The sequence below is a fragment of the Bactrocera oleae genome, chromosome 2 (assembly GCF_042242935.1).
Source record: "Bactrocera oleae isolate idBacOlea1 chromosome 2, idBacOlea1, whole genome shotgun sequence".
Lineage (NCBI taxonomy): Eukaryota > Metazoa > Arthropoda > Insecta > Diptera > Tephritidae > Bactrocera > Bactrocera oleae.
In genome coordinates, this window is record NC_091536.1 from 21,746,953 (window position 1) to 21,772,178 (window position 25,226).

At 34.3% G+C, this 25,226-nt stretch overlaps 1 protein-coding gene across 3 annotated transcripts in view; it reads left to right on the plus strand.

Annotated features, from left to right (window-relative positions):
* The window catches only part of pum (pumilio), a 369,798-nt gene that overhangs the window by 37,852 nt on the left and 306,720 nt on the right, over nucleotides 1-25,226 (plus strand). For all 3 annotated transcript variants that reach the window (XM_036377471.2, XM_036377472.2, XM_070111626.1), the window contains 5 exons: nucleotides 3,609-3,844; nucleotides 3,943-4,078; nucleotides 4,217-4,335; nucleotides 20,601-20,841; nucleotides 20,932-21,024. In XM_036377471.2, the coding sequence (XP_036233364.2) occupies nucleotides 3,609-3,844; nucleotides 3,943-4,078; nucleotides 4,217-4,335; nucleotides 20,601-20,841; nucleotides 20,932-21,024 (825 nt within the window). The remainder of the gene's footprint in view (nucleotides 1-3,608; nucleotides 3,845-3,942; nucleotides 4,079-4,216; nucleotides 4,336-20,600; nucleotides 20,842-20,931; nucleotides 21,025-25,226) is intronic.

Here is a 25,226-nt window from a genome sequence, read left to right on the forward strand (position 1 = left end):
CTCTATTATTTAAAAATTTTTTTTTTTAATTTTAATTTTATTTTTATTTAACATTTTTTAAATTTTATTTTTTTATATTTAAAAAAAATTGTTTTTTAATTTTATTTTTTTATATTTAAAAATTTTTTTTTTTTAATTTTATTTTTTTTTAAATTTTATTTTTATTATTTTTTTTAAATTTTATTTTTATTATTTTTTTTTAATTTAAATTTTATTTATATATAAACTTTTTTTTTATTTTTTTAATACTTTTTTTTATTTTTATAATACTTTTTATTATAATTTTTTATATATTTTTATATTAATTTTTATATATTCTTAAATTTATTTTTATATTTTTTTTATTATTTTTTTTATATTTTTTTTATATTTTTTTTTAAATTTTTTTTTTAATATTTACTTATTTATTTTTATTTTTATTTTATATACTGGTATTGACAATCAAATAGAATAAACAAAAAAGAAGGGTTACTGCAATTCTTAGGAGGAAACAATTGTTTTTTTTTTACAGTTAATAAAATTTATTTTACACATTTCAAAAGCAAAAATGACTTCATAAAAATGTTAGTATTATCAGCAGACAACTTTTAAAGAAAGTGTCAGGAATTTCAAACGACAATAAAATAAAATCATGAAACCAATACTCGTTAATAGTCAACTATTATAACTAAAAAATGCATACAGAATTTTGTTGCAAAACCTTTTTGCAAGTACAGCAGTGCACGTTTTCGGCATAGATTCCACTAGCGCTTTACCGACTGAATATTGAATATCACGCTTTTTCGCATAGTTGCTCCATATTTCGTAGCTTAACGTTTCCCAACAGTCCTTTACAATATTTAACAGGTTTTCTATATGATTAAAGTCCGGAGATTGCGACGGCCAAGTCATAACATCCATTCTTTGATCATGTAGCAAAGTCTTGACTACACCCGAGCTATGCTTCGGGTCAATGCCAAACTAAAAACATGCACCATTCAGCATAGGCAAGCATTACATCTTTTAAAATTCTAAAGTGGTAATGGTTCATGATTTGCCAAATCCACAACAGCGGTCCAACTTCGTACCACTAAAAACATACCCATATCATGAAATTACTATCTCCGTGTTTGAAAGTATTTGTCGTGTATACGCGATTCAGCCTTCTTCGGACGTCGAACGCAATCTTTTCCATTGCTACCTACCATATTTATTTTAGTTTCATCGCACCAAAGAATTATACGCCACTTCTTCTTTTCTTCACCTGTCCAATTGATATGCGCTAAAGCAAAAGCAATCCGATTGTTCGGTCAACTTTTTTAATCAACATTCTAACTTTTCGGCACAACCTTCCGAAGAGAGTCTTTTGTACAGGTCGACGCTCAACAGTTCTCAATAAAATTTCTACACACAATTCCCTACAGAGGACAGCAAATGATGGCGTTTTAATAAAATCTCTATGCATTAATAGTTAATTACAATAAAATATCAAGTTTTAACAAATATCCTACATTTTATATTATATACTTACACTATAATTGTTTAGTAAACGCCTATAACTGTTATTTTTATTCCTTGATTCTATTTTTTTTGTGACGACAACAAAAGCATACTACCATCATGGCATTTTAAAAGACAAATATTGTAGAAATCGATTACAGGCAAAACGAATCGGAAATCTATCCAACAAATAATACAGATTATTAATTATTTCGGAACCTATTCTTATTATTTCTATTTAATTCTATGTTATTGTCAGTAACTGTTTATATTTATTTTTTTTACTTCCGAATTGATTTATTTTCTAACTGTTCTTGTTTATATCTGTTCAATAGTAATATATATATTAGCATGTTGTCAAAGTTGTTGACTGCAAAAATCCGTCACTGTTCGTGTTTTGCGCGTATCTAACTTCTTCTTCCTCAAATTCATGTGTATACTATATACATACATATGTACATAAGAGCGCATGTTCACGCTTGTTTCAACTATGTGCTTTATTGTTATTATTGTTGTTTTGATGTGTTGATGGTTTTATTGACATTACTTAATTAGAGAATTTCTCATAGCTCATTGACTTTGCGTGGCTCAATCGGCTGTGCCGTACTTTACGCATACTTTTGTAAACACGTGCATATGTATGTACAACACAGATGCGTTTGTATTTGTAAAGAGGTTTGTTGGCGGGCATCTTCGTTGACTATTTGCACGATATGCTATTCTTCCGCACGGTTGTGGTTTTGCAGTTCGTGCAGTATGAAACATTCGTTAGTATTTGTGGTATAAAAAAGTTTATTATCAAAAGTCTTAAGGGGGTATTATGGTTAAGAAATTTTGAAAAACCAATTTTTTTTGGCATATTATTGTAGTATAACCCTTTAAGAATATGCCCCTAAAAATATTTTTAGAAATTTCAATTATTTTCGGGGTTACAGCTCATTTTATGATGCATCGACAAAGTGGACTGGCAACTCGGTGCGAGCTTTAAAGTCGTTTTCCTCTGAACTACTTTTTTAGAAACGGTGTGCATGATATCTCCTGTTCTACTCAATCGTTTTACTTGAAATTTTATACAGAGCTTCTTTATACATTACTTTATCGCACAACGAGAGGATTTCTGGAATTTTTTTTTATATTTTTAAAAATTTCCGAACAGCAAAAAACGGAAATAACGAAACATTTTTTTCACGCAATTTCGTGAAATTTTTTTTTTTCCAAAAATCCTCTCGTAGTGCTATAACTACATCCTTCCTCTTTAAGGATCCCTCAACAATTTCCATTTCGGACTACTGGGAGTCCTGATATATATGATAAATAATTTGTACTCTTTAAATATCAATGAAAACCATATAAAAAAATGTATGGTAAAAATATTTCTTGTTCTTTTTTTTATCGGGTCCGAAAAGGAGCCTAAAATTCGAACACTCAAAAATGGTCAAAAGGGTTTTTTTCGGTTATAGTGCTCCTCGAGTTCCTCGGGAGTTGCTGGTTGATTGGCGCAAACCTGAGAAAATAATCCTAAAGCGTTAAATCGCATGATTCTTGTGGCCATTTGACTGGGCCATTTTTTTGAAATTAACGAGTTTAGTCATGAGACATGAGGCGGCACATCGTCTTGTTGGAAATAGAGATCATCCGCGTCGATTTAATCAAATTCTGGAAAAAAAGTCGGTTAACACCGTGTTATAACGCACGTTATTGCTGGTAACGGCATTTTAAAAGAAGCAAAGTCCGATGACACTGCCGTAACAAAATGCTCACCAAACGGTAAACGAGGATCTGACTCACCCCAATACCGACAATTTTTATTGTTGACGAAGCCATTAAGCCAGAAATGGGCCTGAAAAGTGAATTTTTTGATGAAGATTTTTTCAACGTTTTTTTCGAGAACGTTTTACCAAAGTGCCACGTGCTATGATGAAATGGCAAAACTTGACACAAATCCGTAAACACATAGTGCCGCCAGGTCATCCCTATTGGTAGACGCTATAATTTACATAACCTTAGTACCCTTACCTTCTCTTAGTGCACATTATCAGGATCTTAAGAGTAAAGCTTTTTCTTATTAATTTATATACAGCTTGTTTTATCCCTTTCAAAAAACTAATGTTCATATTTTTTAATTGCAGATCACCACATCCACTGCCAAAAAGCTATGGGAGAAGTCCGATGGCAAAGGTACCGTTTCAGGTGGCGTTACCGGTGGTCCATTAAATCCACTACACATTCCCGGTGTTGGCGATCATCCAGTTTGGAAGGATTCAACATGGTCCACACAGGGAGAAAATATTTTGGCACCACCGCGGCCACGCACTTTCCCACAAGCACCGGAAACGAATGCGAGCACCAATGCGGGTATTCTAAGGTAAATTAAACAAAATTTTTCCACATATAAAAGTACTTATTGCCTTACTGTCCACAAAAAAAAAACATACAAATATTTATAAATTGTAACCTTTGCAGTCCACGTGACGCCACAAGCGGTTTGGGTGTTAAAATGGTAGAATATGTGTTGGGCGGTTCACCCACTAATAAGGACAGTCCGCTATCCAGCCTTGAGCCACGTTTGCGAAGTCTGAAATTCGATGATAATGATAAGGTAAGTTTCAAGGCAGACATACTGAGTTCTGCTGCCACTTGATTATTTATTCACAGATATTCTCGAATAGATGAAATTTTAAATGATTTTGCTTTCGAATAAGACTATTATTTTTTTTTTTTTGTATACTATTTTTAGCCTCACGACGACAAAGAAAAGGCCAATTCTGCGTTTGACACAAACGGCCTAAAGAAGGACGACCAAGTAACAAATACTAATGGCGTAGCCAATGGCATCGATGACGAGAAAGGATTTAAGTGAGTACTGAGAAATATTTAAATATATATGTATATATATAAATAAAGAACGTTACGTATCAATAGATCATACTTCTAGCAAAAATTGTATAAATAGGTAAGATAATTTTATAAAGATAAAAAATATACGCAACAGACTGATATGTATATATGTATATATCTGACAATAAGAATACATACATACATAGAATATTCCGAAATAACGAACACATCAATTGTCAGGCTAGTTTGCTATATCGAATTTTTCATTAATTCGAGTGCTCACTTAGCGAGCTATATTTTTCAATAAAAACGAGTAAAGAATTCGAAAATTGTAGTTAAGTACATTGTTTATTGAATTATTTGTTAAAAAAGAAAAAAACCCCAAAAAAAAAACAATTCAAAGCGCTTAAGCATGTTAGCTTAAAGGAAGTAAAAGAAAATGGGATTAAAAAATTTTTGTATCTGCAATATAAGTTTCTATATCTATTTAAAAATTTGTTTAATCGTCGTTCGTTTCATTGGAATACTAAGATTACATTTGATGGCTTCTTCCTGAAATTCAGTTATAGGAAATCGACATTTTTCTGCTTTGGCCACTGGATTGTTTCCCACGTTATTCGAAATTTTTCTGCACATTTATGTTTACATTTTGGGTATACTCATATTATCAACTTGGTCATTGCCTTCCACTTTATCATTAACCTCATCGGAATCCTGTATGAAATGTTGTTCAACCCTCATGGAGAATTGAAGCCGCAATATTTATTTGAAACGTTTTAAGCATATAATTGATCGTTTTTTATATGGGTAAAAACATTCTAATCTTGGAATAATGATGTAATAATATATCATTCTCTTCAATAAAATTGTCCTGGTTTTACACCTAACAAAGTAAACGTTGTTTTTTTGTTCAAAATTAGCTTTATTCATCAATATAAACTCCATCAAGAGCAACACAGTCGTTCCAGCGTCGCTTTAACATTTCAATACAATTTTTGTAGAACGATTTGTATTTTGCCTTAAAATGGGCCTCAGTTTTAGTGATAATCTCTTCATTCGAGCGAAATTTCTTACCGACGAACATTTTTTGAGGTTTGCGAACAACCCATAGTAGCTGGGAGCTAAATTTGGTCCACTCAGATGACAACCGCTTTGATTCCGGAGTGAAGTGATGAATCCAGGTTTTATCCATTGTGACAACGCAAAAATTCCGGTTTGTTAGGGTTAAAAATGGCCAAACAGTGTTCAGAATCATCAACACGTTGCTGATTTTGGTCAGCAGTCAGCAAACGCGGCAACCGCTTTGAACAGAATTTTCTCACTGACAAATGCTCATGCAATATAAAGCCAACACGTTCTTTTGAAATCCTTACGATGTTAGCTATATCACGCAACTTCTCTTTCCGGTCATTCAGAACGATTTTGTGGATTTTTTTTTATGTTTTCTGTTGTTACAGCCTCATTTGGACGCCCACTGTGTTTTGCATCATTGGTGTCTCTACGACCATGTTTGTAGTCAGCAAACGAACGTTTTATTGTGGTTTCTGATGGTGCGGAATCCCCATAACACTTTTCAAGCCATTGGCTCGCTTGAACGGTAGTTTTTCCCATCAAGAAGCAGGGTAAAATTAAAACACGAAACTGATTATCATCCATTGTTTTTAAAATAACAAAAGCAGCGTCACTCTTAGCACAATAACTCGCAAACTAATGAATAGAATGTCATGAAATCTCAACAGCTGCTTTTTGAAGGTTAGTACTATTTGAATATGAGATGAATTCAATAAAATTAGCGCCATCTATGTGTGAGGCCCGGGACTTTTCAGCCCATGTGTTATTTGAAAAGGAAAGAAATACAAAACATAAATAAACATTAAAAATAATTGTTTTTCTCTGAAGTTTTTTCATGTCATTTAATTTTTGTATTCTGTTTTCTGCACTATGTTTTTTTTTCAACTCTTTCTACTTGTACATATATTCGTTATTTAAGGTACTTAATGTAAAAAATTTGTCTGTTCATTATAAGCGGTTTTCGTTAAAACGCATATTCGTTATTTTGGAATACTTCTGTATTTAAAATTTAAAGGGTGTCCCAAAATTATAATATTTCCAGGCCTTTCAATACTCAATTTCAAGATCATGATTAACGGTAAAAACAGTTTACAAGGTCTTAGCAGCTCACATTTTCTTCCCTCAGAAAACAAAACTAACAATAAATAGTAGTTTTTGCGGTTACCTTTGTTTGTTTCTGCGGTTTTGTCTACACGTAAGGTATATTAACAATGTCAGGAAGCAATGCAATACGAACTTGTTTACTTATGTATTTATTATATTATGATATAACCTTATAAAAATCACATACCCCCTTCTAGTCTAGAGACATGAATTTTAGGTAATTTTAACCATCGATCTTTTTTATCAGTTATTTATAATGTTAAAAATAAATAAAAAAAATTTTGAAAACCCTCCTAGTCATCTAAAATGCCAAAAATAATATCAATCTACAATGATGTCGCAATTGTATGAACTAGCGATAAGTAAAAAAAAAAAAAATTTGACAAAATGGCCACAGTTTGAAAAAATAAAACATTTTTTTTACCATTTTCTTTTTTTCTCGTATTTTTTTAAAAATAGTAAAAATTGAAATTTGGGGATGAGGCTAGTTCACACTTGAGGAAGGTCTATAAAGAAGATTCTCTGAAAATTTCAAGTAAATCGTGGGTATCGTATTGAAAAAGTCTGGTCTGAGAAAAACGCATTTAAAGTTTCGCGTAAAAGCGTAAGGCTGGCGAGCTGGGGATGTAAGATGCATTACATAAAAGTTGTTGTTTTATACTTAATCGTAGTAATAGAGCAGTCCCTATCAATTTATTTCATTTAACTCCAATTTATGTTGGAAAACAACTTTTCATTATTCCAATAGAATAAAACTTTACTGTTGTTGCTTCTGCGCAACTGACAATCTATCTGTTGGCTGACAGCCTTACTATCGGAGTAGCAAACCGCAAGACAATGAGATTGCCTCGGCCAGATTTCCTTCAAACCGTCATTGTTTACGTTAAGAAGTATTGTACAGTTAATTGTGGTTGTTGCTTACTGTGTAAACGCTCTTTTACAGTGTTGTCTGCAAATCGGCAGTTTTGTTTTCCTGATTTTGTTGCTTCTTACACAGCTTGCGCTGCCTACCTACACTAGTGCAATCGCACATTGTCGGGCTGCTGCTCGGTCGACCGGAACATCGCTCGCTGCGGCTAGCAATGGCATTGACATTAGAACTGCCAACTGGTTTCTTCAAGGTTCTTGGCACTGCCTCACACCAGCAGACAGCTAGCGAACCACATTTTGCAACAACTTCAAAGTAATGCAGACACGTCTCCGCCTTGTGATTGCTGAGTCAAAGCAGACGACCGTCTGTTGCTGTTGTCGAATTCAACAACCCACCGCATGCACGACCAACCGCCCAGTCAGTCATCGAGTTAGTCAGGCAAGCAGTCATGCAACGAACCAGTTTTACCAGCAGCTTCAGCTCCCAACAGCCATTATCTTCATTTAGCCACTGCTAATGTTACTGCAGAAACAATGCAGGTAACGAGTGTACAATATTTTAGCAATGCTGCAAGAGCTAGTCTAAGTTCGGCTAGAAGTTGTATTGCGCAGCGTTCGCCGGTTTGTTGCGTATGATTCTCATTATTGTTTCTTGCCATTTTTTGCGGCTTTGTGCGCATTTTTTGTTTTGTTGCTATAACACACATCACATTATTTTACCAGCCGTTTTTCAACTTGAACCCGTAACTTGTTGTAATGCTATACATATTAATATAATTAGTTATTTTCTCATTGCCATGTCTTTTTATATGCATAAAAATGCAAATTCATTATGAATCCAATAAACCTGACTGATCTTGCTCTGACATGTAGCGACAGAAACCAGAACAGAACTCGCTATACATGACGCTAAATGTTGTAAAAATGATACAAAAGAATTTTACACCAATACCAGTGTTTAATCCAGTTTATATGGGTTTATATGGCTAAATATTTACCTTATTCCAAGGACCGCCGAAATATTGATTTGATTGCAGCGAGTAATCACCAAAATAGCCACACTCTAAATTGTAATCGGAAATACTTCTGAGCTGGTGTGCATTACTCGGATATATGTAAATTCCGTTCGGTCCAGGTTACGTAAACCCGTTTGTCATGGCACCGAATTTATTTACCAGAACAACATTGCAATAAAAAGCCATGTTCTGGTTAGGGTTAAAAGGTGTCAAGTTTATTCGTCGTGCACTCGTTTCAGTTGTTATGTCGCAACATATTCAACACATTTACACATATACATACATAGATGTATGTGGAAATTAATTTCTTTAGGTGTATGTTGCAACCTGTTCCTATGAATACTGCTACAATAGACATTCTACAAGTGCATAGTAGAGTATTCGCTGTAGAGCAGCTACGTTAAGTAAATTCAGTTGTAGAGAAATGAAAAATGTGCAAAAAGCGGCTTTCAGTATTATATATGTATGTATGCATTTGTTGCATAATGTGTACCCTGGGTTCTCCAGTTGTTTATGCCACAGTAGCGCCATTTTGCTTGGCAGTTATTTGCAGTGACTATAGAGACTCGCTGCGAAGCACGGGAGTACTGTTGCATACATACTAACTCATTGCAATAAGAATTGCATGCAACACGCTGGCTTTCTGCTTGTAACCATACATTCAGCGTAGCCGAAGGGAGTTGGTTAAAGCAAGATATATAAATGCCTCACAGAGTCTCTAAATGAGAAGTGAGTTCATGTACATAAAAATTTTAACTCGAAATTCACTTTAAAAGTGAGTGAGCCGACTCTAGATGCTCCACCCTAATGTACATGGAGTTCTGTGCATGATATCGAATTTTTCAAATATGTTTGAAAGCGTTTACATTACATTCCGTTTTGAATACAAAATTATGAAGTCAAATCAATACGCTTTATAAATTTTTTCAATATTTTCATATTTTATTTGTTTTTAGCGTATTCAATAACGCATGTTTTAATGCCATATTTTATTATAAATGTTATAATGCGCCGATTTAATATTTAGTCGCACCGCCTTTCGCATTATTTACCACTTTAACACGTCTCGGCATTGTTGTAAGCAGGTTTTACAATTCTTCCGAAATACCGTTGTGTCAAGTGGCCATAATAATGTTAGCCAGTGCTTCGGCTTTTTATCAGCTAACTGCTGCTTTAAAACGACCCGGCCATTCGCTTTGGAAAATACTGGTTTTTTCCGGAAATTCTTTTACCTGCAACAAATAAGACATAAATAATTGGTTTTTTGATTTGAAATTAAAAAAAAAACATAACTTACCTTGTGAGCTCGGTGACATGGCGCAGAACATCCTGAAATCTAACGTCTGTTCTTAGAGCATACTGCTCTTCGATGACTGGTAGTAAACGCCGCAATTAAAATGTAAGCATCTCCGTTCACCCGAACCATCAATAAGAGTCAATTCTTTCATACCGTTATAGGCAGCCTCACACAATTCTACCAACTGACTGTCTAAAAGTAGGCAGTATACATACAGTTTTATACCTTTCGCCGCATCTGCGTCTGATATGGTGCATACCATCCGAGGCAAAGAGGTTAAACTTCGATTTCGATTCCGAAAAGATTACATTCCTTCAGTCCTCGACAGTCCAGTTTTCATGAATTTTGGCGCATCGGGTTTTTTGCGGATTGTCTTTCTACAAGTCCGGCATTTCTCAATCTTCTACGCACAGAAGATGAATCTATTTCGACGCCAGTTGCATCCAAGTACTCCTTTCTGTCTGCCGAGGATTTGAAGCAGTCCTGGATACACTCCGCTTAATCATCTGGTCTTCAGCAGGCGTCGTCTTTTTTCGTCGTCCAAAGCCGTTTTTCGCTCCGTTGAACCTGTTGAACACGTTTCTCCAACTTTCTTTAAAAAATCGGCAACAGATGATTTGCTGAATCCTACTTTATCAACGACAATTTGTACGCGAACTAGTCCTTCAGTTTTCAGAGATGTCTATATATATATATAACTGACATTTTGCACAAGTCCTTTTCCTCCAAGAAGCTGCCATACAAACTGAACGATCAAAACCAAGTCCCTGTATGGAAAGCTTGTTTATTTGATGAGATATCCTAACGAAATTTGACATGTATTATTGCCTGAGGCAACGGCATAATCTAGGGGAAAATTGGTCAGATTGCACCACTAAAATATATAGCTGCCATACAAACTAAATGATCGAAATTACGTACTTGTGTTGAATTGTATTTTTATTTGACATGAAATCTTTGAATCTACTCGAAATGTGGTATTATGGTTCAAGAAAACGATACAATTTCCGAACAAATTGTTTACGTTGTTCTTATACAGCAATATATTTATTTGTGAAGCGTATTATAGCTTTGTTGCAAGTTATCATTTTTTCTTGTTTATTTGTTATTTCGTTCAAAAGAAGGCTTATCCGTATTGCTTGACGCCTTTCCAAGTACGCTTTATGCTGGCTGGCTTTCTTGCTTGGTCCTGCTGTGTTGTGTGTTTGTATATGTGCATCATTGTGTGCCTCAATGGGTGCTTCATCTAAAGTAAGTGACCGTAGTTTATCGCTTTCATTAAATTTTTCTCGACTTACTCGCTGCTGGTCTCTCGCGTTGCGTTGGTAATGGTTTTACCAAAAAGTGAAATCACTCCTCTGTTATATCACATTTTTTATTGGTATAAGTGTATTTTTGAAACTTTTAATTTTTTTGCATTAACCCATTTGCTTTTAGCCTAATTTTCTTGGCGCTTTCATAAGTTTCAATTGTAGGCATCAGCGCTTTATCACTACATACAATATTACTACACCACTACTCAGGTTTTGCGTATGCTGCCTCATAATATCCAAGGTGTTGCAGTTTCCAAGCAACTTGTTTTACTTCTATAATGTATGTATGTGTTTACTTATTTCGTTTGTCTACTCTAAACATTTTTTGAAGGTTAATGTTCGTTTTACTTGCCCACATTTGATTACTTGATTGCTGGTTGCTGTTGTTGGCGTTCTTTTTTGTGGTTCGTCTGACTTCGCAAAGCCTTGATTTTAGTGCAGAGTTTATACACTAATATGAAACTCTTAATGACTATGTGTAGCAATTTAAAATTGTTGGTTCTTTTGGTATGAATAAAGAGGAATCTGAAGTAAGCTTTGTTTTATTTTATTTTATTTTTTTTTTTGCTTTTAGGCAGCTTTTTGGGTGAATAACTTTTAAATTACAAATTCTCATAAAACGTTCATTTTTTTTTTGCATTCCATTAACGCTTTACTTTTCAGCTATTAGTTGCTTTACGAGGGTGCGTTTTTATATTTGCGGTATGGGAGAACAAATTGGTTAATAAATTGTGAATGCCATGCCTAAACAGTTACTTGACCCTTTGTGATGATAATTAACACGACTAAACGCAATCGGATATGTAGTCGTTGAATTATCGTCGTTGAAGAACCTCAAGTGAAAAGAGAGTGTGAAATATTAATAAAATAAATTAATTCTGTTTTATGAAGAAATAAAATCGTCTTATAAATATTTTCGCTTAGACTAAATATGCCTCCAATGGGACAGTCTCTCAAGCATGGCATCAATTTATTATATAAAATATTAATTTATATGAGAAAAATCTCTAATTTATTCCGAGTTAACTTAAACTTAAGCAGCTTTCGAGATGAAGTTCCGCTAAACATATAGCCTAGTTTGTTGAACATACTACGCGTATCACAGAAAAAAAAAGAAAAAAAAAGTTAACTTCGGTTACACCGAAGCCCTACAACCCAACCCAACCCAACCTACTCTTCACAAATACAAACGTTACCTTACAAGAATTTGATTTCGATTTCGATCAAGCTACATATATGCTATATTGGTCCGCTTCGAACAATTTGTTCGGGGATTGTGCTATTGCCTTAGAGAATAACCCATGCCGTAATAACTCGTCAAATGAAAAAGCTTTTCAGCCAGTTACCTACTTAGAGTCTAGTTATTACCTGCTTACTAAACCTAACACAGTGAGACTTAGCATTGGTGTTACGGATAGCCGTAATTGCCGCTTAGCTATCCATTAGAATACTTCTGGACTTGCTGGTTAGAGCAGAATTCCACTTGGCGCCTTCTGTTATGCTCGCAATTGCGGCATGAAAGACTGAATTGTAGTGATTGCGTTTGAAGCTATCTTCTGTGTATGGATTACTACAGAAGAAACCCGCTCCTATTCCTATTTGATCCGTCGATCAATATGTAGATTTCATTGTTGTAATTGTCGATCACAGAACCATTGGTCAATTCTCTATTGGAGTATGAAAACGTTGTGTTTACTTCCTCATGTGTCTCCCTTTCTCGATCGCATTGTCAATTCAAGTTCGCCCAAATTCATTATGACGGTCGAGTATGCTACCATACCCATGGTGACGCCGAGTCTGACTCCAATGACTTAAAATCATGAACCGACTGGCCTTAAGCATTGCCTTATACTTCATTTGTATACCATATGTATTGGTCGAATGTCAAGGATAACCTCCAGAGCCTTAGCTGACGTGGTTTTTGTTGCGCACGTAGTCCCTAGCAAGCAGGCCCGCACCTGCTGCAGGGGTTTAATTAATACGGCACTTTTTCGATAATGCCATCCACCATACCAACGCACCTTATATTAGTTTGAGGCGGTTGTCAATTGTGTAGCGCCAAAGGCCATCGTGGCAAACTAAATATACCCTGTTCGGGTTATAAAAATATCATACGACATACTTACACAAGTATTTGAGTGAAGAGCGGAAAAAGCAAATCTTGCTTACTTACTTACTTTGGAAATATTTTTCTTCCACTTCTTTTATGAACATATTCATTATTGAAATTACTGGAAATATACAATTAAAATGTTGCCTTTTATAAAAAATCAAAAGAGTGATCTGAATCGTTTTCAATAATTGCTCAAGTGCCGCATTTTTAAAGAAGTCAGTTAATGTGACAGCGACACCCACGCCATGAAAGTTAGAAAGTAACGGTTTATAGCTGCGTTTGTTTACTTTCAAGTATTCAATAAAATAAATAATGGCATAAACACAATAGAAATAAATGAAATTACAGTGTGTACACGATAATACGACCACCATTGAATGCAAAAATTTTCCGTTATCCGCAAATTACCGTTCGCTTGACCTACTATACGGTTAACAAAACTATTTTAAATTTTTTAAACATATTGTACACGTTTAATTAAATTTCTCAGCTGATACCACCACAAATGGTGTAAAATAAACCGCCTTTGCAATTAATGCTGTCTTATTCTTAGTTTGCTTTATTCAAAACGCAACAATTAATAAGTTATGAGCTAATAATGATTGCAAGTGCTTATTATTTCCATCAAGCCACATAATTAATTAACAGGCAAAAAGGCAAATCAAATGAAAATTTTAATAAGATATGGAAAAAAATTCAATAACGGTAACGTTGGTAATAATTTGAGTGTGCAAACGTGCAAAATCACGCGTCGAAAGCAATTACAATGCACACAAAAACAACAATAAAGCAAAAAATGCAAATAATATATTGTAATTGCCGTAAATATATATATCACATATACAGTTTATATACATATATACATATGTGCATGTGTATGTGTGCGTGTGTGTAGTAGCAATGCTTAGCAGACAGCAGCTGCCAGTTAGTTGACTGTTGTGTCACTGACTGACTCACGCCCCAACAACAACACGTTTTTTGCCGGTTGCTGGCCGCGTAACACACACACACACATACACCACAACGCTCTCGCGCAGCAGCAGCTGTTTTAAGCTTTCAGTAGTTGGCGCTGCAACTTTTTTGTGTTAATGACCCAACAACGAAAACATTGCCGCGCAAAGACAAAGCCAAGCAAAAGCAAATGCAAACGCAAAAGCAACAGAAGACAAAAAAGTAAGCGCCAGAGGCGGTCGGCGATAGCAGCGGAAAACGTGTTTGACTTGGGCAAAAAGGCGGGAAGTTAGCCGAACGAGCGCAGCTGGAAAACAAGTAGTAGTAGTAGTAGAAGAAGAAGAAGGAGGAAGGCGAACAATAGAAGCGGCGAAGCGAACACAACGCCAAGCCAAAAAAACGACCATGTGCGTACGCGTGGCTTTGTCTGTGTATGTGTATGTGCATCTATATAAATTCTGCTACTTTATGGTGTTATATAATTTAGCTATTGCCAAAATAATCGCCAAGGCGCAGATGAAGGAACGTGGCGGCAATGTTCAAATTATGTGCATTTTGCGCGCTTAGTCACTACAAACAGGCATACTTGGAGAACTTATCAGCTTATGAATTTTCATTTATGAACTAGTTGGCAACGCACTTTATTGTTTTTGCAATAATTTGTGTAATTTCGTTTAAAGTTTTTGGCTGGAATCTTTTTATTTTGCATTTTAAGCTGCTTTCGGCAAGTTTCTTGCTTAAGTCTTTCGTTTGCACGCAGCCACCATGAAAAGGATATACAATACATACATATGTATTATAAGTTTCATAGCACATAAATTGTTTTCGTTAAAATTGACATTTTCCGCAATGATAAGGTTCTAGTTTTTGGGCTTTGGTGAAGTCTATACGATATGAATCAGAGTGCGACTTAAGAAATATTTCTCGAGATATATAAATAGCCAGGATTGTCGACTTATAAATATTTCTTTCCACACACACACTGAGTTTTTTAAGCTGCTACAACAACAAAAATTATAAAATCCACCCAAACTATCTCGTCACGTGCAATTTTTGCTTTCCACATAAGCAGCCGTTACTACACTACTACAACAACACTACTACAAAACACTACTACAACAACCATACTACAACAACAATACCACAACAAAAACACTACTGCAACAACAATACTACAACAACAATATCACAACAACAATACCACAACAACAATACTACAATAATACTACTACAAAAACACTACTACAATAACAACACTACTGCCGTTATTCATAAAAATCTTTTCATTTCACTATTTCCTCACTATTATTCAACAATTCTCTTACATCATAATATTTTTAATTGCGTTATCTCAACATCACTCATTCAGCTCACACATACATTTGCATTGCAGTAACTGACCTAGACAGCGTCAAATTAATTATTATTATTATTTTTTTTTTTTTTAATAATGCCATTCATGGATTTCTCGTCGCTGTGTGCTGCGCATAGTCACTGCATAATTAAATACCTGGCAATTTATCTTTTCTCATTCTGACAACTAACGTGTGCTTTGCTGCTAATCGTTCGTTGACACAGTCACATTCATTGGTTCAAGTTGCTCAGTAATAAATGCCGTTTAATGATATATTCACTTAATTGGTTGTATAATGTTTGAAGTATCATGTAAATGTTGTTCAACTGACATAATTGGCTACAATTTTTTCTTGATTGCAATAAAAAACGTAATTTAAGTGATACGTACAAAGAAATTTATGTGCAATATTCTTTTATACAAAAGGCTTAGACAGCAACCATGGCTTTAAAAACATAGCAGAGTTTGAGCACCACTGTTTACAGTCGTTTACAGCCAGCTGCACAGCTATTGGCAGAGAACGTAAATGAATAGAGAAGGAGCAAATGTTAAATGAAAACTTTTTGAGTACTAATTTGTAGTTCCAGATGAGGGAACATCGAAAAATATAACTTCGAAAAAGAAAAATACACCACACAATATGCGAAATGCTATAAATAGACACAACGAATATTCCTATATGAAAAATCGTTGCGCATACCTATTTCGATTTATGTTTTCAATTTCTATGATATGACAAATTTATAATTATGAAAAGCCTTCTGAATTAAAAATCTGTATTACCGGTAAAAACCCCAGAATTCATAATAAAATAAACATTTAATAAGCTAGTTTTCTAACTTATGTATGTGCGTTGCGTAAGCAATATACTTATTAAACAAATGATAATAATAAAACGGTGGCTAAGCGGCCACGTTTCCACTTTTGTGGTGGCTTAGGTCGTAAGCGGGAAGGGGTTAAGCACAATCCGAATACGAGCCTATACGTTCGAATCCTAAAACGAATTTTATTTAATTTTTTTATTTTATTAATTGGAGTCTAAGCATATCATAATTCAATTTCTTTAATAGCATATTTTACTTCCTGAGATAATTAAAATATATCAGGAAAATATAATATGTTCATATGTTTAGGTTTATTGAATATTTCCTTATTATGCATATTTACACAAATGTGATAATCACACATACATTCTTAAATACACGTACGCTGATGCTTGCTTCTTCTTGCCCCGCACAAGCAATGACTTTTGTCTACGCTTTTTGCTTTTTGCGAGTTGAACGATCGCAGGCAAGGAGGGATTGGGGCGCACCGCCACATAATTATTTCAGATATATATTTTATTTATCGAATTCAGTTTAAAAACGATTATAGGTATGAATATATGTGTATTTATATATATATATATAATATATATTATATTACGAAAATAATTCATAAATGCATCAGTATTTTTCAATACAAATTAAGCAACATATCAATATATTATGAGCCCTCACTTGACACGCCTCTGTGCATGGTGGCAAGCCAAGAAAATAACGGCGAGTTCGCGCGGACATTATGTTGAAAAAAACGAAAAGACGACTTTGTCGACAAACATACATATATACATATGAGCTCGCATACATATTGACGCCGAATTTTGCGCATCGTGGCGGAGTTGACAAAATTTGTTTCAATCAACAATTTTACGACAATGTCGATCGGCTATGTTGTCTCGTTTGTCCTTTTTGCAGGGCTTTGCTGTTGAAAATTGACTTATGCTCTTTTGAAATAGTGCGATTACCGATTAGGCTGCATTTTCATAGCGTCGTATTTAGATAAAATGGGCTAAATCGACAAATTATGAAATAATGATAATAAGTAAACATATAAAAGTACTATATGGACTGTGCTTAGAATATATAGAAGTAGTTAATGATTTCATATGAATGTCAATTTGATATAAATTTTATAATTTAATGCCATAAATAGTGCATAATATGCAAAAATATAAATATTATTTAAACTCGAATAGGTCATGTTGCCAATTCTCCTTTCTGAAGTGAACATCAGACAAATTCTTCAATTTCTGATTTTTAGCAAATGTTGTGAGGAAGCAGCTTGTGGACATACAAATGCGAGGGGGATGGTAGGATTTTCAGTGATACAAATTGTAAAATTGAAATTTTGCTGATTCTTCAATTTTACTGAAGCATTCAAATTCAATTTCATTCATTTTTATTTTCGCGCATTTGCGGTAGGAATTCTATATGAAAACCAAATGTGGTTTACCAGGCGCACAGAAAAAATAGCGCGGCGCAGAGTTATGAACGAACGCACTTTGCTTTGAAGCAGCGCACGTTCCTTATGAATGAATTTGTTGTCGTTGTAATATAAAATACTTAGAAAATATGCCGCGAGTTCGCTTGAATATTATTGGCCGATGATGGTGCGTCTACGTTTTTTTGTCACTTGCGCGAATGTTTGATTTTTTGCGAAAGACATACTTAGGCAAAATATTTCACATTGCAATAAAGAAGTCTGCTATACAAGCAGCACCACAGACAATATTCAAGCTCTTGAGTCTAATCTGTGAATTCAAACAGCTATTATTGTTTACTTGCTTCAAATGTTCATATGTCCATATGTGAATATTCTTGAAATTGCCTTCTTTCATTCGCATGTCCAAATATATTTGCATATATGTACACATATGTACATATGTATGTCCCTCAATATGTCTTTCGCAAAAAATCAAACACTCGCGCAAGTGACAAAAAAACGTAGACGCACCATCATCGGCCAATAATATTCAAGCGAACTCGCGGCATATTTTCTAAGTATTTTATATTACAACGACAACAAATTCATTCATAAGGAACGTGCGCTGCTTCAGAGCAAAGTGCGCTCGTTCATAACTCTGCGCCGCGCTATTTTTTCTGTGCGCCTGGTAAACCACATTTGGTTTTCATATAGAATTCCTACCGCAATGCAAATGCGCGAATGAATGAAATTGAATTTGAATGTCTTCAGTAAAGTTGAAGAATCAGCAAAATTTCAATTTTACAATTTGTATCACTGAAAGTCCTACCATCCCCCTCGCATTTGTATGTTGCCCACAAGCTGCTTCCTCACAACATTTGCTAAAAATCAGAAATTGAAGAATTTGTCTGATGTTCACTTCAGAAAGGAGAATTGGCAACATGACCTATTAGCGAGTTTAAATAATATTTATATTTTTGCATATTATGCACTATATATGGCATTAAATTAAAAAATTTATATAAAATTGACATGTATATAAAATCATTAACTACTTCTATATACTCTAAGCACAGTCCATATAGTACTTTTATATGTTTACTTATTATCATTATTTCATAGTTTGTCGATTTAGCTCATTTTATCTAAATACGACGCTATGAAAATGCAGCCCAATCGGTAATCACAATATTTCAAAAGAGCATAAGTCAATTTTCAACAGCAAAGCCCTGCAAAAAGGACAAACAAGACAACATAGCCGACCGACATTGTCGTAAAATTGTCGATTCATACAAATTTTGTCAACTCCGCCTAATGCGCAAAAATCGGCGTCAATATGTATGCGAGCTCATATGTATATTTGTATGTTTGTCGACAAAATCGTCATTTGGTTTTTTTCAACAACACAATGTCCGCGCGAACTCGCCGTTATTTCGTTGCCTTGCCACCATGCACAGAGGCGTTCTAACTGAGGACTCTTAGTATATTATTATGTTGCTTAATTTGTATTGAAAAATACTGATGCATTTATGAATTATTTTCGTAATATAATATATATTATATATATATATATATATATATATACCAATAAATTCATACCTATAATCGTTTTCAAACTGAATTCGATAAATAAAATATATATCTGAAATAATTATGTGGCGGTGCGCCCCAATCCCTCCTTGCCTGCGATCGTTCAACTCGCAAAAAGCAAAAAGCGTAGACAAAAGTCATTGCTTGTGCGGGGCAAGAAGAAGCAAGCATCAGCGTACGTGTATTTAAGAATGTATGTGTGATTATCACATTTGTGTAAATATGCATAATAAGGAAATATTCAATAAACCTAAACATATGAACATATTATATTTTCCTGATATATTTTAATTATCTCAGGAAGTAAAATATGCTATTAAAGAAATTGAATTATGATATGCTTAGACTCCAATTAATAAAATAAAAAAATTAAATAAAATTCGTTTTAGGATTCGAACGTATAGGCTCGTATTCGGATTGTGCTTAACCCCTTCCCGCTTACGAACTCAGCCACCGCAAAAGTGGAAATGTGGCCGCTTAGCCACCGTTTTATTGTTATCCTTTGTTTAATAAGCAATTGCTCACATAACGCACATACATAAGTTGGAAAAATAGCCTATTAAATGTTTATTTTATTATGAATTCTGGGGTTTTTACCGGTAATACAGATTTTTAATTCAGAAGGCTTTTCATAATTATAAATTTGTCATATCATAGAAATTGAAAACATAAATCTAAATAGGTATGCGCAACGATTTTTCATATAGGAATATTCGTTGTGTCTATTTATAGCATTTCGCATATTGTGTGGTGTATTTTTCTTTTTCGAAGTTATACTTTTCGATGTTCCCTCTTGTGGAATTACAAATTAGTACTCAAAAAGTTTTCATTTAACATTTGCTCCTTCTCTACTCATCAACATTCTCTGCCACTAGGCATGTCATACCAGAGAACTTAAAACTTTTTACAATACAATATTCATATTCCATAAAACAGTTTGAGAGTTAAGGTAGCATGGCGTGGTGGGTAAAAAAGTGGATTGTCCCAAATTCGGCGTTGCAAAGGCTTGCATACTACCGCGTGTGTCTCTGCTTAGTACAGTCGCAAAAGTTGTATACATATGGTGCATTTCTCTGCTAATATTGCCGTTTCGTTAGCACTCAAACTGTTATGGCTTTGCAGCAAGTCTAGTGGTGTGTAAACTGTTGCGGTCAATACAGTTATTTCAATAGTAATTATTGGTATTGTAATGAATATGGTTCGATTGTATACATTTTAGAATTAATACATGTAAATAACATATAATATTATATTTACTGCAACATTATCTACAATTTACATATATAAACAATAAATAAGAATATAAGTTAAACTAAAATTTTCTTTCATATTTTTAATTTTTTTCATTTCTTTATTGCAGTCGCACGCCTGGCTCCCGTCAGCCTTCGCCGGCTGAAGAAACGCTGCCACGTAATCCGGCACTACTCGATCCCACACAACATGGTGGCTTCCCAACACATCCATTCAATCACATGCTCAATTCCATGGATCATCAAGGTGGACCGGGTACACAAATGAACTCATATCCGCCACATCAAATGCAAATGGGTCAATTGCAACCGCCTGTAATGAACGGCGTTGGTGGCATGCAAATGGCACAGGTATAAAAAATAATTACTAATTTATATTATATAGTATATATATGCATTTACAATATAATATATGTTATAATTTAATGTGCTGTGTTATAGAGCCCCATGATGAACCATCAGGCACAAGGACCAAATCAAATTGAATCTCCTGGAAATTTATTGCAGCAACAACCACCAAATTTTGATGTACAGGTGAGTGCTTCTAAAGTTATACATTGTATTGTATATTTATATACCCACACATAACGGTACTGAAAAGGTAATTTATGTGTAAACAAGCGTATATTTTTTTTTTTATTAAATTTCTCAAAATATTATAGCTCTTTGAATCTCCACTTGTAGCATGCTTTGCTTTGATTGCAATTAATCGGTTATGTTTAATTATTGGTATAAGCTCAATGCAATTAAATCACTAAAGACTAGAGTGTTTGCTTTTTAGCTCAACAGTTAATCTTCTACTGTGCAATCTGTTAATTTCTACGCCTGTTGCTACTACTTTACTATCTGCTATGAGTCTTCGTAACTGTCCGTTCGTTTTCCTCTCAGAATTGTTGGAAGTTTGTAATTGTTGAAAATGCATAGTTCAACAGTCGAACGCCTAACTAAGCATTAAAAATTTTCGTTTCTCTTCAAGAGGTACATGCTCGTAAGCACTGTGATGTTGGTCTCATTATGTTAACATAGTTCGGCCTATACATTAACGTTCCGCACACCTTAACTAACTATCAAGCTGTCACTTTTACGTTGATTTGTTGTTGCTGCGTATGTAGTTTGATTTATTAGCCACAAATTGCCTTTCGATGCAACGTTCTGGTACCTTAAACAAATTCGATTAGACACATACAAACATATTCTTTGATGTGTGTGTATGTATGTGGCGTTAAACATTAGTTTGGCAGTGTTTTTCTGGCTATGCTACTCTTTTATGCTTTTTAATGACTTTCGGGCACTGCATTGCTGTTCATTTGCCAAATTTGAGCATGCATTTTCAGCATAACTGCCCAAATTGCATTTATTTTTCTCCATTTGTCTGCACTCCTTAACTACTTCAGCATTGGTTTGTCTCATACAAATTGAAAATCAATATTTTGCTTTGAATATCTATACATCACTCTTAGTCTACTGCTTTTCCGCTTCAAGCAGTTTTTGTGCGCTACGCTTTCAATTTGATACTGGCAGTAAATTTTCAGTGCTTTTGCTAGCCACATTTCTCGCCACTTCTGCTCTTTCCCAAATGTTGTGTGTATTTGACTTGAGTTGTGAGTTCGTTTGCCAATTTATCGAAGCAGCAAGCGTGAAAGTGTTTGGGCTTGCCAGCCTGCAGTTATGCCACTAAACTCACATATAACCGTTTGCCGCCTTTTGGTATGCAACAGTTTGCCGCTTGCTTTCAGATATTCATAAATTTAGTGTAATCAATGTGGTTGGTCGATTGCGATTTGCTGCAGTCGGCAATAAAATATTCTTTATTCGTGTGTACATATGTATGAATAGTGCTATTTGGTGTTAGGCCAATTGCATATAAAAATTTAATCTGATTTTGAATGGTTCAGGAAACAATTTTATTTATGGTTACTCAAGACAATTTATTTAAATTAAAAAAATACAGTTAATAACAAAAAAAAATGGCAACTCAAATTGGATTCAATATGTATTATATATAAAAAATCTTTGTCTACGGCATCAGCGATTAACGAGCTGTGTTTGAAAGATAGTTGTGCCGTTTTTTTAAGGACCATCTTAATGTCCATACATTTTATATAAAGAACAATTTTGTTCGCAATATACTTAACGAATATTCTTCAGATTTTGTCCACTTAATATTATACCGTTTTAGAGATTAATGATTGTTATCTGCAGCTATATAAATGTGCAAGAGAAGAAAAAAAATTACTAAATATTTAAAAAAAAAGACACTTCGGTGTAAAATTGCGTTTTCAAAATGTCAAAAGAATGCTAATAACACTGCACAACAAAATATAAAGATGGTACCAAATCACTCGTTGTATAATAAAAAAAAGGCAAAATATTTAAAGCACCGCGTTGATGCTGGAAAGCTTGATTATAAACCGCTAAAACAGACATACTTAGGCTATAGCTCACTTGGGGCAAGTTGGTTGGTTACAATAGAAATACAGTGTTATGAGTTGTTGTAATTTTTATGGATGTTGTTGTTGTGTGGCTGCGTAGTTAAATTTATCACCTCAAATTTACCTGCTCTACATCAATAGAATTGGTAATTTTGATGATTTTTTTAAAACTTACGAAAATTAATTTTGAAGAGAAATTAAAGATTAAATTCATACTCTAAATTATTTCACCGCAAGTACTATTAAGCGGAACATTAACCATATACCCAATATTGCTAACCCAAACGGTTGTTGTTGTTGTTATAACGGTGATTTAATCTCCGCTTGTGTGGTAAGTTTCAGTTTGGTTATCGTCGATGTCATCTAACCGGAGGCCGAGGAAAAAAACTCAAACGGGCTGCTTTGACACTTATAGATTTGTAAACTCGCTTTCCCCTTGAGAATTCGTAAACCAGACGAACAATTAAGATATGTCCACTTTATTAAAAAGCACAGAAGCTTCGTGCTCTAGCGAAAGCAAATTCAAGTGATCTAAGTATATCAATAAGGAAACCACATAATGATTAAATGTGAACGGAAGTATATGAAAGCAGTGCTGACCACAGCATACTGTTACCATTAACATGCGAACCTCATGTTTGTGTGAATTTTTGTGCGAAGCACCGACAAATACCAGAACCAGAGAGCAGTGCACCGAAAAGTCTGTGATTTCACACATTCCACAGCAGCTGCCAAGCGTTTGCAATAAGATGTGCGCACTAACACATATATGTAGGTACATTTACAACCATATATGTATGTATGTAAATTCTCACACACACACATGTAAGCGATGCAAACCAAACGGTTGTAGGATTAGTTGGCAATTTAAGTTGAGTTCTCTGGTTTGTTAAATGAAAATATGTGTACACTGCGGTCAGAGCAGTGAAAGTGAATGAAAGTAAGCATAAGTGCTAGAAAATATTTTAATCGAAAATGCACATAAATACATTGGTGTGTATGTGTGTGTGTTTGTGTATTTGTGTAAATTTACAGAACACTTAGATGCAACTTGCTATTTTGTTACTAAACACATTTAAGCGGTTTGTAGCTAAACAGTGTCGAATTGGTTGTAGGTCTTTCTTACAAATCGAAGATCAACAAAAATTAGTTATGGTTGACACGTCATCTTGCTGAAACCAAGAAAGTCCCACCAAGCGCATGCCCTCGATTACGCCCACAAATATGTGTAGTGTGCAACAGTTGAGCGCAACGTTGACAAAATCACAATCTGTTTAGAAGTCGCCGCTCAAAAATTCGACTTCAAACCGTCAGCCGTTCGGAGACACGTATTTCTAGAGTGTTGATTTGTGGGTTTTGGAGCAGTTCAGAAATAAATATGCGTTGGCAATTATAGTTTGTCGATATTTACTTGCCATGAGAAATTCAAACCTGCCATATACCATAGGCACCATAGGCATGCATTCATGTCCTTCAGTTACCATTGCCTATATTAATATTTCAGGCATCTACTTCATAACAGGATTCGTCTTTGTTAGCCTTTTCACAAATAACAATGCATTTTCACACCTACACACTTTTCCATATTATTATTTTATTTAATTTTTTTTTTTCTCATTTTCACATTGTAGCACAATTTGTTAGGCGTTTGAATATATATACTTGCTTTTGCATTTTGTACTTGCATTTCTTCTAAAGACATATTTCAAGGACTTTTTACTCACAAATGTTTATTGTATAAAAAGGTCATAAGTTAAGTCTCGTACTGCATTCTGAATGTGATATTCAAGACGCATATACATTTGCTTACAAGTTAAAAGTTCTCAAAGTAATATGTGCTACATGTGCAGATGTCATTCATGTGTGAGTCGATTTTTCATAATATTGAGCTTTATTGTGTATGCACAATAAAGAGCTTCTGATATAACTCGAAGATAAGAATGAATAGTTTAACCATACAAAAACTGTTGGTTATTAAAAAGATTAGCTTTGGAAATCGTTAGCCGATATTACTGTACTAGAATCAATATTTTTATATTGCATCAGGCACCGATGTAGCGTATAGCGTTTATTTTTTTTTGTGAAAATGAAATACTAATTTTGAATAGGAAAGTAAAAAAAAAAATTATTCAAAGTATTGATCAAACCAATCAGACATCCAATCGGTACGGGCCAAGTCTGGTGATTACAGCATTCGATACCGCTCTGCAGCACTTTTCTTCAAATGAAAATAAAAAATTAATGCATTTCGCAAATCAACACTGTCCAGTATAAAATTTGACATTTTCAACACAATGAAAAAGT